At 45.8% G+C, this 16,038-nt stretch overlaps 2 protein-coding genes across 4 annotated transcripts in view; one reads left to right on the top strand and one right to left on the bottom strand.

Moving 5' to 3' along the window:
- The window catches only part of Ash1 (histone-lysine N-methyltransferase ash1), a 70,631-nt gene extending 55,452 nt beyond the window's left edge, over positions 1-15,179 (top strand). For 2 of the 3 annotated variants that reach the window (XM_077698548.1, XM_077698545.1), the window contains 8 exons: positions 406-492; positions 3,037-3,121; positions 3,900-4,167; positions 5,462-5,546; positions 6,455-6,636; positions 6,739-6,811; positions 6,933-7,013; positions 13,239-15,179. In XM_077698548.1, the coding sequence (XP_077554674.1) occupies positions 406-492; positions 3,037-3,121; positions 3,900-4,167; positions 5,462-5,546; positions 6,455-6,636; positions 6,739-6,811; positions 6,933-7,013; positions 13,239-13,349 (972 nt within the window). In that variant the 3' untranslated portion in view covers positions 13,350-15,179. Of the gene's footprint in view, positions 1-405; positions 493-3,036; positions 3,122-3,899; positions 4,168-5,461; positions 5,547-6,454; positions 6,637-6,738; positions 6,812-6,932; positions 7,014-7,876; positions 8,054-13,238 lie in introns of those variants that run through there. The other variant, XM_077698547.1, reaches the window with a different exon arrangement.
- A 412-nt stretch (positions 15,180-15,591) lies between these two features.
- Positions 15,592-16,038, bottom strand: part of LOC144169417 (uncharacterized) — a 33,331-nt gene continuing 32,884 nt past the window's right edge. The window contains exon 9 of the mRNA XM_077698549.1: positions 15,592-15,831. Within this exon, the coding sequence (XP_077554675.1) occupies positions 15,676-15,831 (156 nt within the window). The 3' untranslated portion in view covers positions 15,592-15,675. The remainder of the gene's footprint in view (positions 15,832-16,038) is intronic.

Raw genomic sequence — 16,038 nt, 5'->3', positions numbered from 1 at the left:
GTTATGAGCGGGCTTGACTGCAGAAGGGGAAAAACCTCGTATTATACGTGGGTTTGTACGGTGAGCAATACTGCTCCGTATATGCGTCTTGTTTGTATACTAAGCTTTGCATGTAAATTTCTGCACTTGGATGTACTGCTAGCACGTGCGTGCTTAGGATTGTCTAGGCCAGGGTATTTGTTCATTAAATAAAAATTAGAAAGTGCTACTATATGCTGTTCAGTGCACTCATAAATGAATTTTGCCAAGCCACGCAGTATAGCGACATGTATGTGGTTCACAATTGATCACAATTTGCTTTTCCTCTTCATTTAAAAACAAAACAAACAAAAACAAAGTTGGGGGTTGGGGAAGGGACATGCTTCCTGCCTGAAGCACGCAATCTGTGCTATTCTTGATGCGCAGGTATGGCAACACTGTGACTGCATGGGAGTGAACGGTGACATTGAGAATTACCTCTGCGAGCTATGCAATCCACGGAAGGTCTGCCTGGTAAGCTGACATCACTCTGTTTCCCTAGCCGATTTTTGTTGAGTATATGTTCTTTATCCCAAATGAAAGGGCATCCCTTAAAGCACCTAATGAGAAACGATTTTGCTGATAACGCCCTAGAAATTTTTGAATTGAAATTTTTAGATCTGCGAGCCATACGTGTTCTCCCAAAAATCATGCTGGCAACCATGACGTACAGTAGCTCGGCAGCATACTTTTGTCTGTGTCCGAGTCGAAAATCGATATTTAAAAACTTGTTCCCAGCTAAAAAAAAAAAAGTCTGAATTGCAGGCTTTTGTATTCCTTTATGTGTTTTTAATTCACTAGTCTATTTTGCACAAAGGCGCCATCTGTTGGGATAGACGATAGGTAGAATCTGGCTTCACGTTGTGGAGGTGGGAAGTTCGATTCTCCCCGGGCGCGACGTTTTTTTTTTAAGCTGCCGTTGGCACATTTGGAAACTGAAATCAAATATTTCGGCAGAAGAAATGCCCCTGACTCAGGCAGAATCGTCAAAGCTCCTTCACTCGTTCTGTTTATTGAACGCTGCCGTTGACTCTGGTCATGGAGGCTCAATTAGCCACACCGAGAGCAACCCAGCGGTGGCGGCCGGCGTCTTAAAAATAAAAATAAATGCTTAAACTTGCATATTACTTACTACTTATACATATTACATACTGTAATACATATTGGATATTATTACTACATACTACATATTACATAAATATTACATATTACTTATACAAATACAGTTAAACCTCGTTATAACGAGATGGGCTATAACGAAATAATGGATATAACGAGCAAATCGTAATTCCCCTTGAAAGTCCCCATAGAAACCAATGTATTTAAAACCTCGTTTTAACGAGGTAAAATTTCTCCGTTACGGGATATAACGAACAAATTTCGTTGAGAAATCAAATTTTGAGTTAATTTTACAACAGCGCGCAACGCGGATTTGAGACAGTGGGTGACGCGGCAACTGTATTAGCAGTTCAAAACTCCCGCCACGCGCGCGAAGCTGGCTGGCGCGCCATGCGGACGCTGCACCCGCGAAGCCCCCACCCTCCTCTCGCTGCGCACGGCATGCAGCCAATGGGGCCCTTCGATTTACAGTGTCAGGCTCACCGCGGGCTCCCCGAGAAGCAGTCCGACGTTCCATTTTCCCACGTATCCCTAGGGCTTCGGGGAATCCGCGGACTATCCGCGGTGAGCCCGAGAACCCCAATGCACACGGCGCGCGCGGTTGCGCAACACCACCTAGACTCCTTCCTCTCCCCCCTACCCCCCTCCTCCTCCCCTGTTCGTATCGCCGACGTCGCTGCGTAGTTGTGTGTGCGTGGGTTTTGGCAGTCTTCAGCCTTATCTTATATCGTACTGCCGGCGTGATTCCAACAGCGCGAGTGCGACAGGCGGGGAGCGAAAGCGAAAGACTATCACGCTTGAACAGAAGACGGCAAAAGCCGTCGCATCGGGCGCGAAGGAAGGTAAGGTGCACTCCGTGGTAAGGTGGCAAGAGACTGACGTGTGGACGAGTACGCTGTCTACCATCGTGAGCAACCGAGAGTCCATCGTCAGCGCTGTTGCACATGGCTTGAAAAGAAGCGCTAAGGACGGCGTCGGAGGCACTAGATGCGGTGGACGCGCGAGGGCGGCGAAGATGGCGTGAACGTAGCGGCCGCAGCTGAGGGAGCCATCGCTCGCATTAGGAATAACGGACTTCTTCGTAGCCAAGTCTGTTTGAAATATGAGTTTTGAACTGCAATAAAGTAGGTTCGTGACTTTTCCTTTTTACCGCCGGAATGTGTTTATTTTACTGACTATCGCCGTGCAGCAAGATGCTATTTCGCCCGCTTTTTGTTTTAGGTAACTACAATGCACAATATTTGCAGTAAATGTCGGCTACGGCTATAACGAAATATTGGCTATAACGAGCAAATCGCGGCACCCCTTCAATTTCGTTATAACGAGGTTTAACTGTACTTGTGTTAAAAGGTTTTCAATAAGTGAATGAACGTTTCAGCAGTTACAGTGGCTGCTAGGTTTGCAGGTCACGTGACTGGGACGCATATATTGTAGTGTCAAGTTTCTACACTACGAGCCGCCACCCTTCCGATTTCAGAAAGTTTGGTGCCAAATTAGAATTATTTCCGCCGATTTGTTTATGAATTGCTTGTGGTTACCGGGCTATATAAAATGCTGGCTCTTATATTAGCTGGCTTTTATTAGCAACAACATATACGCGGCCAAAATCGGTGGTCCATCCCTTTAATCGTATGCTTTTTACATTTGTGCATCTCTGTTGGGTAGCCATTGTTTCCCTTTACTTACTTCAATGCCCGTTCTGTTGCACCCAATTCCCTCTCTCCGATCCTGGCGCAACAGGAAGAGCAGCAGGAGATGGCAAGGCATTTGGGGGTGACAGGGCAGGCATTGAAAGAGTAAAAGGAGGCCGTGGTATAACTTGGGCCCTCACATAACTTGAGCTTAGCAGTTTAGTTCAAACCTTAGCTGAGCCCCTTGTGTGCCTGTTAACCCACCTAGGAAATCCCCCTGGGACCCCCTGTGGCCAACGGGGACATCCAGTCATTCCTGACACTGCTCAAGGGAAGCCTGCAGGTAAAACAGGGTAAGTGACGCACACAACTCGAGTTTCTTGTGACGGTTTTCGAACTTGGACACTTGTACGGGTGGCCTGCACAATGTTGTTGGAAAGTCTACTAGGGTAGTAGCAACGGTTGCACCAGTAGTCTTTCATGCTAGAACAAGCAAGAATTTTGAGGTATGTCGCTAAGTGGCATTCATACCCTTTGCCACGAGGATTTTGGGTGCACTGTAGTTGTGCGCAAAGTTTTAGTTCACAGTTTGTCAAGCTCCATACGTGAAGTGTTTGTGGCAGCTCTTGTGCATGTCGCGTAACTAATTCAAATGTGTCGCCAAGTAGAAGGGCAACAGTGGGATACCTGCAGCTGCATCTCATTTTGCAGTGATCAGCGCATTCAGCAGTTTATCCGGTGCTGCCCCTAAGGGGGAGGGCATAGTGTAATGCCCTATGTACTTGCGTTTAGCAGCTGTTCATATTAAAGCAAGAAACAAACAACAGTGTACCCCTAGCTTTCGTTGTTGAGTGCTAGTGATGTCCGTCTTCCGGTATAGCGTTAGGTGATGCTGCTTTCTGCAATGTTCTAAGACCAGTTTCAAGAACATTTTCGAGCATTCAGTAATGTAGCTACTGTGAAAATCTTCAGTTCTTTTTTTTTTTTTTTCTGTTTTACTAGAACCTATGTATGTAGTACAGATATTTGCCGCCTACATTTTTCGTATGTTAAAAAAAAATATATTTGTACAAGCATCTGGTAATTGCTTAGCAAGGGTTACAGTGTTTGCGGCTTTCTGGCGATGCGCAGGGGATTGTGTTTACCTGAGCAAGTTCAAGGACAAGAGTCCACTGAAGGCGGTGTCACAAGAGGTGCGCGGAGACAGGAAGGTGTCCAAGAGGCTGGATGCTGGAGAGGATGCAGGCAGCCCCCCTGACACTGACGAGCCGATGGCCGAAGAGGGTGGAGGCAAATCGACGCTCCTCAGGAACCTGCACGGCACCAATGGTTCTAGCTCGGAAGAGGGAGCAGGGAGCCTCGACATCTTCCGCGTCGAACGGCTCTGGAAGAATGAAAGGTACGTGCCGGAATGGGGTCTGTGTGTAAGGAATGTGAGCAATTGTATTTCCTGTGCAGCCCTTGTGGAGGGAAAAAAAAGGAACTTGCCAAAGAAAACTGTGTCTGGTGGTGTTCATGATGTTATTTGTTCAGCAAAGTGCACTGTAGTAGTTGGCGGTTACAGGATGAACCTGTGTTCCTGAACCAGTGCCTGAAAAAAGGTTATCTTAGACTGTTTTGGTAAAGAATACAAGTTGCATGCATTTTGCAGGCTGTGTCGTCGTAATGTAGGAACTTGTATGAGCACATCATGGCTCGTGAAACGTGTTGGTAGGGAAACAGTGAAAAAACTCCCAAGCATTTCCCCGAGGGTGAACATGGTTAAGTGCGAATGCACGGGGTGATGCTATGAGGGGGAGTAAAGTTAAAATCCGTTGGCATTCGCCCGTGAGCGCGCGCGAGCCGACTCACGGAGGTCTGGCAGTTTATCGCTGCATATATAGGGGGGTACGCCGCGCCGAGCGCGCCGAGCCAGGTGGCTGAGAGAGGAGGCGAGAGCAAGGGGAGAGGGACAGCGGCGCACGGCAGCTGCAGCCGAGCGAGGGGGAGAGGAGAGAGTGTGACGTCACGGTGGAGAGAGAGGCGCGCGGCAGCTGCTGGGGAGAGGAGGCGCGCTGTGACGTCATACCATGACGTCACGGCGCGAGGAGCGGTGCGGGGAGCGGCGCGCACCCGCGCAGCCACGGCGAGGAGGCGGAGCGAGCGCGGTCACGTGGTGAAGTGACGTCACCGCGCCGTTGCTACCGACGCTCCTCTCCGCTCCACGCCGTTGCTAGGGAGAGGAGGACTGCGGACGCCGCCGCCGCCGCCGCCGTTGGCGGTGGAAGGTTTGGGGTCGCTTATAAAGTGCATTCGCACTTAACAGATATGACTGCATTGCCACCTACCTTCCACGTCCTGTCATCTCTTTACCCCCGGCCTCCTTCTCTTTTGCTACTTTCCTTGCAGTCTACAGGATTCTTGCCGTATCACTGGCCCACCTGTGTACTGTCAGTGTTTGATTGTTCAGAGCTGTCCAGTTATTTGTGCATTTACGAAAAAAAGAAAAAGAACAGTGGTAGTAGCATACAGTTGCTCTAGTTCACCGATAGCCTCTTGGGGTTCTTTTTTTTCTTTTTCTTTTTTTGAATCAGGTGAGCCTAAAAGCTCTATTTCTGTTGGCAGCAGTTTTTATGAAGAAGGAAATTTTTAACTGGTATTTTTGAAGGATAGCCCGAGACTGCGCTTATAACTGTGCTGCGTTTGCCTTGCAGAGGAGAGAAGTTCGTCTATGGGCACCACTATCTGAGGCCGCACGAGACTTTCCACGAGCCGACGCGCAAGTTTTATCACAATGAGGTATGGATGCATTAGTACTAGTGTGCAAGTGCGCTGGTTGTCCCCCGGTGAACGCTACACGAGAGGTTCATTTCTGAAATTTGTAAAGAAGCTGGTACCAACGGTGTTATCTTTTGTCCTGTCTAACTTGTAGTAAAAAAATTTAGAGTACCACTGAACAAAAAATTTAAACTTTTATTCCCTTTTTCTTGTGGGTTGCGCTGCTTGGGGAGTGGGCCACCTTTGCAAGTACGGGCAGTGTTTATTGCTGTAATCTGGTTTCATGGGGTCTACACAGATTAATGTACAAGGTGCGTAATGATCATGTGACGCTGCAATAAAGATTACAAGAACAAGGCCTGTCCACTTCTTTTTTTCACAGTCGAGCAAGGGGTGGATTTCAATTTATGCTTGTAGTCTTTCTTCTTCTTCTTTTTTTTTTTTTCTTTTTTCTTTGGCGGCCCTGGCAGCTTGCTGTTTTCTTAGTTGGGTTGAAGATTGCGTGGTGGCATGCATATGCTCAGGGTCAGAAAGTTTTTAGACGGTTTTTGATCACTAAAGTGCTTGTTTATACAAAAAGCTTGTCAGGGTAACAGAGTGGCTGCCGAGAGGCAAGATTAGAGGAAGAGAAAGACCATTCACTCAATGGAGGGACGAAGTCAGAAAACTCGAAGGTGAAGAATGACTAGGGAATAGCAAAACAGGAACAGCTGGGAGAAGCCTTCGTTCTGCAGTGTTCAAAAACAGGCTGATGATGATGACCGTGAATGCCAGAGCCACTGTCAAAGTTAAACTGCAGCTTATTAACAAGCTTTTTTTTCCTTTTTTCCATTTTTTCGTCAAGTTTAGACATTAGTGACATAGGGTCACTGAGCACAGCACGTGGACGAAGGTTAACGTGTGCATGGTGTGCTTGTACTATGCTGCAGGTCCTGCGTGTTCCACTGTACGAGATCCTTCCGCTGGAGTGCATAGCCGGCGTGTGCTGGGTGCTGGACTTGGCCACCTACTGCCGGGGTCGGCCCAAGGGCGCCGCCGAAAAGGACGTCTACATCTGCGAGTGCCGTGTCGACAAGAGTGCCCGGCTCTTCTACAAGATAAACAAGCCACGGTAGGGCCACCGTCGCCCTCTCTACTTTTCTTTGCGCATGTCTTTGACCAATTTCACACCTGGAGACAGTGCCTGTGACAACCAATGCACCTCCCTTTGCAGGTTTCCTGTTTGCACCAAAAGCTACGCCTTCGACGCCTTTGACACAAAGCTTGTTCCCAAACGGACGTACTCGGTCAGTGTCCCCTGAAATTTTGTTTAGATTAATAAGCGGGACGAGAGTTGTGGTTTACTTTGCCTCGGCTTGCTGTCGTGCTCTTGTTTACCTTTCTCTCTCTCCCCTGTAAACCTCCCAGCCAAGAAGCAATCCTGTCGTGTACCAAAAGCGCACCCGAGCGAAGACGACGCACGGCTTTTCTGGTGACCGGAGCGCAGGCGTAAGTACACACACTACTTGAGGGGCTTGTCAGCCTGAGTATGTGCAAAAAAATTCACTGGGAGGACGAGAAACGGCACTGCATTTGTCGTTTCCTCGTGTACATTTGTTAGTTGTTCAAGCTTGCAATTCAACAAGTTCTCCGTACTGAAGTTGACGTGCTTTCTGGCTAATTGGCAGGTGCAGTGCGAGTATTAGGATAAACAATGAATTGGCCTTGCTAGAGTGTGCCATTTATGGTCGGGTCTGGATATAGCCTTCCATTTAAACCGAAAACTGTTCTGATGACTACACATTTGGAATGTATTCTTTACAGTTACCTCCAGCCTCAATATAGTGGAATCGTTTATTATAACTGCAGTGCATGAAGAACGAATCACAGCCACTTTTAATGGAAGTATCATTTATAACAAAGCAAGTTTGCCGTCTTGAGGGCTTTTTTATAATTGAGGGTTTGCTGTGTAGTGTTCTCAGAAATATATCATTACAAAAAAAAAAAATAAACGTAAGTCTTCGCTTGTGTGTGGATGGGTAATGATGGGGCTTTAGTGCTCCTCACGTAAATAGTTAAGGAGGGAGGTGGGGATTCAAGCGAACTTTCTTGTCTTTTGGACGTAGAGCAATGAAATGTGACAGGCTCGCTGCAAAACACTCCAGTTGTGAAGCTTAAAATTTCATGGTGATACCTTTAGCATTCTTTGCTACTAAGGTTTACGTATTTCCTGCTTGAGGAAAGCCTGGCAAATTATTGTTGGGAAGTTCTGAATGGGAAGTTCTGAATAATTTTTAATTTTATTCAAAAGCGCCCTTTGGGTATAGCATTCTTAAAATAATTTCTAACTCTGTATCTTTTTTTTTTTTTAGGTAATATTTTCACCAATGCCTAAACAACACAACTGGATTGGCCGTAAATGTCATGTAAAGCAATAACAAGGCCCTAAAATGAAAATCTGAGAATGTCATACCCTCCAAAACACTTCCAAGGATTGAAATAAAATAATTGTGCCATTCTTCCCATGAATAAAGAACTTCTAAAATGAACTTCAGAGGAAATGGCTCTCAAAGTTTACGGAGGCATCGTGGTTTTCTAAATGTACCAGGGACTTTGATATTTTTCAGTTGATTCAGCTGGTTTTGGGTGTCATAACCTTGCTGAAGCAACAATTTCTTACATGCATTTGTTCAATTGTTGAAAGGTAATAATCCGGCACCTCTACTACTTGTTAGCTAATATTTTTTTTTTTTTACACAAGTCATCAGTAGCAGCTTATGATCCCATTATCTATTCTCCTTTAGACAGAAATGTATTTCTTACAGCACTGCCAAATTGTATTGAGGCTGTATGCATAGACAACGTAAAGTTTCATTTGATAAACGCTGCAGTAGTAAGGCTTTTTAATGCTGAGAATATTTGGTCTCTTTTATTTGTCATTTTTGGACTGCTCGTAACTGTTCCAAAGCAACTCCTTATTTTATTTTGCCTGTAGAATTTCTATTGAAGGGGCAGTTTTGGATTGAACTGCCCAAAACTGCTTTGGACAAGCAAATAAAAGAGACCAATAGTTTAGTGTTCCTGGACTGCGCTGTACAATCTGCTGTAGAGCCAAGGCAAAAGTAACGCAAAGCAATGTGATGGTTTGTTGCACCGCACCAGCTCTCCCCTTTCAATCCCCAAAATGCCTGCTTACCACGATAGTAATTTGAGTGAAGTTGCTGTGTTCAGCCACCTCACTTTTGCTGTTACATTTGACTCTACAAAAATCGGTTGTCTGTCCCTTTAATTACATATTACTATTCGCATTCAAGGGTAAGCGGTCCAACTTTTAGGCGATGCCAAAATGTGTCGCGACAATCAAGCACGTGCTGCAGCTTTTAACGTGCCATCGTTCTATTCCTATGGCTTGCAAGCCCGCTATCAAACGCAGCAATAATTTTTAGTGCCTTATAATTTTATTTATTTATTTATTTATTTATTTATTTATTTATTTATTTATTTATTTATTTATTTACAAATACTTTACAGGCCATTGGATAGGGAGGGCACTGAGCAAGTGGGGCTAAATAAGTGCAAGTTTTAGCATGTAGTGCAATTAACGCATGGAAGGTGCATATAAACATAAATGATAAACATAAGTAACATATAGAAGCAAAACTAGGTAAATGAATGCGCATTATGCATTAGGAAATGCCACTCATGGTACAAAGTGGTTTCAGATCATGTTGATAAGGCAAAAAAGGAAATGAAGCACAATTATTCTTGTGAATTTTCATATGAAAGAGAAATCCAGCGCAGAATAGGTATGGTGGAGTGCACCCAGCAGGCACTTCCAAATAATGAAAAGAAAGCTACCTCTGTCACTCAGAAGTAGAATATACATACAAGGTCAGTCGTGAATTTAAACATTTGCGCATGACTGACCTTTCATGAACCCATGTTGGTTGCGAAAAGAGGACCGGTTAGATGGAAGATGGTTGTTAATGTGGGAAGCAGTAATATGTTCCTCTAGTTGGCTGCAAATCGGTGTAAGTTAGATGGGGCAGTAATTTTGGAGTAGATGTTTGTCCCCAGATTTAAACAAGGGGGTAACTATTGCAATGAGCCCGAAACTTCACAAATACTGATAACCAACCTGTGCACCGTACATAACAACATTTGGGGACGAACCGGGGCAAGGTCACATGCACCAGGTTCTTTTTGATAAGCTCCGTCTTTCAAGCCATGCAATTTCAGTAATCTGGCTCATGATTTCGATCATGTTCACTGCGATAATGTCAGTGCCAGTACCTCAGCAGATAAGAAGCAAATAAATGGAAACCCAGCTGACCGCGACAGCTAAACCATGGGAGAGCCCGTCATAACACTGAGCGCATAGTCTACGTAGCAGCTATTTTGCGCCATGACCGTGACACTTTAGCAGCTACAGTGGCACCCGATTGGGAGGGCCGCTACAGTGAACGTGACCGGAGAACCTGTCGAACTTTATAATCTTCTGTTTGCTTTTTCACTGCCTATCTTTTTCTGCCATTTGTGAGTGAGCGGAAGTAAAAGTGGTGGCTGGAAAATGGGCGACTACGGCTGGGCCAATCTAATGGCTGTAACCCATGGCACCGTGCCAGAGATTCAGGACTCCGAAAATGGCTGTTTTTCGTCAACTTGCACAAATACAGTTGAACCTCGATATAACGAACCTCGATTCAACGAAATTCGCGATATAACGAATTTTTTCCAGTTTTCTACCAAAATTTTGCTAAATCCATGTATTTTTATCTCGATTTTACGAAGTAATTTTGTGCGGCACTTTCGATTTAACGAAGTCACGGCGAGAAAGGAAGAACGAAATTCCGGTCGAGGCACGTTTTATTTTGCCTCTCAGAGCCTACATTGAAAACATTAAGTACTCACATTTACTGATAAAAGGCTAAAATGAAAGAAAAGCGGTGAATTATTAGGTTGACAACAATTAAAAGCGATAAAAGCTGCTGCTCAAAAACCGCTAGCGGTCATGGACGGTTTAATAGTGCCGCCACCATTTTGACGTCTCCATCGTTGCCCACGCCAGCGCCCTCTATGCTTAGGCTGCCGAAGCCTACTTCAAGTGTTTTTTTTTTTTTTTCTACGCGTCTTTGCTCACGGTGCTGCTGCTCTAGGTTGTGCTCGCTGATAACCACATTAATATTTTGTTCGTCCATCATTAGATGAGTCTTATAAGCAGCATGAGCACTCCAAGGGAAAGAAAAGTGTTCCGAACTAGAGCCTGTAGAAGTGTCAGTGAAACCGACGGTAGACCGACGGCCACCGAAGTGATGGATGCCATCGACGTTCTGCGGAGGCACGCAGGCGCACGCGAATGTTTAAGAGCAAGCCTTGTTAGCGCTGTCAGCATACGAGCGTCACGTAAAGCCCACCCTGGTCAAGAAGCGCCAAGCACTGCTTACGGACTTCTTCACTACGGCTTGAACATCGAGTGCTGGTGGCAATAAATTGCTCTCCGAACGTGGTCAAAACGTGTTCATTAGACAGCTGCGATGCGGAGAAATCGGTTTCTTTAGGGCTCAGCGGGCATACAAGTAATTGCTTAATCAAATTTGGCCAGAAGATATTTAATGTAAACTTTCCACTTTAGCGGGAGCACGTAAGCGCTGCTCCACAAAGTGAAGCGGTCCGTGTGTACTCCGCTCAATTCTCAATCATGGCTTTATCTCGAGTGTCGTGGTTGCATCACGCGCCCATACTGCAGAGCCTTTGTGCATGAAAAAAGTCTTTAGAAAGCTTTATAGCACCCTTCCGCTGTTGGCCCGCCGCACCCCTCAACGCCGCGGCTAAGCCTACTACTGAACGGACGAAAAGAGGCGTAACTTTGAACCAGCACCTCGCCGGGGTGAAGTTCACGGTGCACGGACACGGGTTCAATGGACTAACAGCGGCGTTTAGTATTGAACGAAATGAAAAAAAGAAAAAGTGAAAACCTAGTCTGCTATCATATTTAATGAGGTGTTGCGGAAAAAGCGCCGGTGTTACGACGACACGAACTACGGTCGGCTATCCGAATTCCATTGCCTAAGTGTTGAGGCTCTTAATTCACACAATTTTCGCGGCCAGTTTTAGTACAAATTTCGCTTTAAGTGGAGAGGTAACTACATAGCAGTTGTTTCTGAGCGATGGGCAAGGTTTTGAAACCTCAATAACTGGTTAAATTAACTGTAAAATCGAAACCTCGATTTTACGAAATTCTCGATTTAACGAAATTTTCGCCCGCAAGTACGACTTCGTTATATCGGGGTTTAACTGTATTTTGTCATTTCTGCTGCCGTGACTACTTTTTATGGCACTTTGCAATGGTTTTTGACAGACAAACTTTGGAAACGCCTATAATATAAAACATGAAATCCGAAAATTTGATTTCTAAATGAACAATCTTATGATCCTTTGGTCAATCTTCTCTCTCTGATCCCTGCGTCTTCCCTTAAACTGATGGATTATACGCACATCTTGTGTCTTTTGTGCCTTGCATCGTTTTCACCATCATTTTTTTTTTCTTTTTTTTTGTGCTGCCAGTTTCGAATGCAATTACCGGTGGCTTAAAACCTGAGCAACAAAGCGATGGCCGAAAGACACTGGCTTACTCATTAAAGCAGGGATCGGAATGGAAGGAAGAATGTGAAAGGTGCTCCCAACAGGTGCCAAGCGTGCTAAGAAAATGTGATCTGCTTATTGGAGCAGCACGGGAAGGTGCTGGTGAAGGTTGGCCTGTCAAATGTGCGACATATGTGGCCGCACTGTGGGTAGAGGCTGGGTTTCAGAGTTTAATATGTGTGCATGATGAAGGAGGTGGAGTTCATGTTACAGGTTGCATACAGAACATCATTTATACGTGTTAAAAGTCTCACCAAGTGCCAAAATTTAGGATACTTGTTGTTGCAAACAGCGCTGGCAGAGAGCTGGATGATGCATCAATATTACAATTGAATGGTCCATGGCTAGTGCATACCCCATTTGCAGCCAGTGGGGATATCAGGCCTTTTTGTACATGCGCTTGCAGTCACTGCATACCTGAGTTTGTGGCGATATGGCATGTCACAGCCAACGGGGATATGTATTTGGATGGTTCATGCCTGCATTTGCAGCCAGTGGAATGACAATGGTAGACAAGTATGTTGCAGTCTCTGCTAATGGGTGCTTCAGTACCGCCGTGAGCATGCTGGCTCCACCGACAACGCTGATGGCGGATTTTCGCAGAGCAAGCTATTTAACACGATCACTTTCAAAAACATGAAGTCATGTGCGCGACAGTGTCCCTATTGCTAAGGGGGCCAGTTGAAATGCAGGCAGTGCAATGGGAGGATTGACTGGATTGACATTAAACGCAGTATTATGTCTTGATGATAAGAAGACATGAATTGGGCATGCGCCACTACGCTGTGCTTTGCACACCAGCCACATTTGCTCCTGTATGCCTCGACCACAACTCTACGTCTACGGCTTTTTCGACTGCGGCGGCTATGGCAGTCAAATGGGTCTGGTCATACCACAAGCAAACCTCTCAAACACTGCGCAGCACACCTAAATTTCGCACCCTCACGCATACTAAGCAAACTTGGGTGTTCTCCACAACTTTTGCTTTTCCACTGAAATGTCACTGCCACGCCTTCATGTATTTGAGTGTCTTGCTTTGTTCCAGAGTTGCTTGCATCCGCTGACCCGATGAACCTCTTTTACTGCACGCAGAGGGAGGTGAAGAAGGAACGCTTGGACAAGGTGGTTCGCCGCCTCGTGGCAAGTGCCACTGCTGCCGCAGAGGAAGACAGCGACATGCCGCTGCTGTCTTCCGAGCGGTAGCTGTGGCGACATCCGCGCCACCATGTACGCTCGTGACGCGGCTCTGGTGAGACACCCTGGTGGAGAGGTGTTCACGGAAGCAGGGCACTGTTTGCGAACGTGGTGGTTCTCCTTTTTGAAGCGACCGACCTGATTGGATGCAACGCCCTCCTTCGTGGGTGCCATGCGCCCCCCAGTGGACAGTGAAAAAAACGGCGCTCACGTCGCATCTGTGGTGCCGTTTCGCTGCGCTTGCCTCCCTTCTCTACGTGCTGAGGAACTACTGTGGGAACAAGGCTCCTCGGAGCGCAAGGCGCAAGGAGGCACATGCACCTCTCTCCTCCTCTTGTACAGCCATTGTCGCGGCATGGTTGAAGCCATTGTTGTTCGGCCGCTGTCGTATTCACGCACCCCCCCCCCCTCCCCCACCCCGTCCACCCTTAACAACATTTGTAAGCGGAGTCAGGCCAGTCACGCATCTCATCAGGGAAAGGAGAGGGGACAGCATTCACCATCACTTCCCTTCTCTCTCTCTCTCTTCCTTCGGCTGTTGCGGAAGATGCAGGTTGCCACGGTTACATGTAGAGTTTGCTCCCTTTCTTCCATTTATCTTCATTTGTGCACACAGCGGCACGGACGCAGCTTTTTGCACACTTGCACCGTGCCCACTTTTGCAGTGCGCATCCCATACCTGCCATAATGTCACACTTGCTTTTTGCTTTGCGCCGCCTTCTTTCCCCTCTCTCTTTTAACCTTTCTTTTCAAGTGGAGAGTTGGGTAGACATGGCACTGGGCAGCTCCCGTCGACGTTGTGCTTTGCGAGTGGTTTGCCCTGTTGTCTGTGGAATTGTTGCCCACGTTGGCTCTGGCGTGGCGTCCAAGAGGCAAGCGGCGGCTGTGGCCCGGTTGCGTTTGTTGTGAATTGCGGTGAAGGCACCCCCACCCCTCTTTTTTTTATATATTTTTTTTTAACCACAATGAGTCTCGTTCGTCTAGGTTGTGGGTCGTTTCTCTGAGGAGGCCTTTAGGTTCGGCTTCTCGTCCTCTAAGTCTGCGTTATCGCCGGTAATGATGGATGAAGCGTGCATGTAAACATTGCGCAAAGCGTCGAGGTTGGCATGCCAATGCTTCTGGTATTTATTTACGTGTTAAGTGTTATAACTCTTTTCTCCGTTTTTCTTCCAGTTTTTAATATATAGTGGCTGCACTCTACACATTGCCCTCCTTCCCATCTCTTCCTTGATTTTATTTTATTTTTTTGTGCATGAGCGTTTAGACCTTCTGCATTTCCATCCACTTCCCCCCTCTACCTTTTGTATTGTATGCATTTCCTGAACTGCCATTTTCATTTTATCTTTGTTGAAAGGTGTGGGTGGAATGAGGTAGAAGCGAAAAAACATACGTGGTGTTCATTTCAGGCCCCCTCGCAGACTTTTCATGTTGCAACCGTTGTGGAAAACACCCATCGCAGTTTCTAAATGGATTCTTGGATCGTGTGTTGCGCCATGCAGTAGACCTTAGTTTTTAAAGAGAGTAAACGCCATTTCGAGTCATTGTATATAAATACTCAGTGGTTTTAAAGAGGGACGAAGGAATGGGTTTCAGAAAATAGGTTTCCTGGTTTTTATTTTTTTTTTTATCCCCTACTTGTTTCCACATGCATCGAGTGAAGATTTCATTTTACCTTTGACAGGGACCTCTTGCTTTTCAGACGGTTGCAAGTCATTATTTGTACATAACGGAAGCTTTTGCTCTGTTCACATTGACCCGATTAGTCTGTTTCATCCCTTTTTTTTTTCCTGGTGTTAAGCAGTGTCTACATGTATTAAACGTTATTTTTGACAAAAAGAATTCCTGCGTACTGGTTTCATTTATTGCTTGATTCTGAAACTGGTCGAACACACTTGGCAGCAACGTGACCGGCACAAGGGAACAAATTTGCCGTTCGTTCTTCAACACTAAGTAAGCGTATTCGTGGAATGCTCGTACTACAAATATCAGACTGTAGTACCAACTACAGCAGTTTAAGCTGTACTACCATTCGGTACGTAACATAGCCTGGTCTTATTGGATACAATTAATGATGTTCTACTGTACTGTATAACTGATTTCTTTAATATTTTACTAAATAAGCCAGGCTTTCAACTAGACCTGTATGATTGGCTCAACCATTAACAAGACTGTAAGCGAGAACCTGCTGCCGATTTAAAACCTTTAAAGCTTTGAATTTGCGAAAGAAAAAAACACACAGCAAGAACCAACATTGCAGCAAAGAGATGTAGTTTTATTTTACATTTGCTTTAACTGTGCTTTCGCGTCTCTAAGCCACCTGCCGAAGACTGTCGCATCACGTGACTTGGCAAAATCGCGTGCACTGTTGCTTGAATGCTTCGAGCATTTCCGGTGACAAGGACGGAAATACGCTGGCCAAGGCGTGCTCAAAGTGGTGATGCTCCACGCATGGTGCCTTGAATCCAGATTCACTGATGGCTTGCAAACCGGCCTGAAAATAGAATTAGTCTTTTAGCTTGAAAAGAAGATTGGCGGCACAGTTAGCAAAAATAATTCCAAGTTGCAGCTGCACTTAAATGTTGCAAAAGAGCAAAAGCTCTGAAGGAAAAAAAAGAAAGGAAAGGATATCGATTGATCACCCTTGTGGTCGCTACACCTCACAGTATGTGTAATCCATGCACTACAAAGAAGTATTCAC

This window comes from Haemaphysalis longicornis, unplaced genomic scaffold, assembly GCF_048455015.1.
Source record: "Haemaphysalis longicornis isolate Haplotype H1 unplaced genomic scaffold, Haemaphysalis longicornis Haplotype H1 scaffold_2, whole genome shotgun sequence".
Classification (NCBI taxonomy): Eukaryota; Metazoa; Arthropoda; class Arachnida; order Ixodida; family Ixodidae; genus Haemaphysalis; species Haemaphysalis longicornis.
The sequence above is the reverse complement of the archived record's forward strand: the minus strand, read 5'-3'. Positions and strand labels throughout refer to the sequence as shown.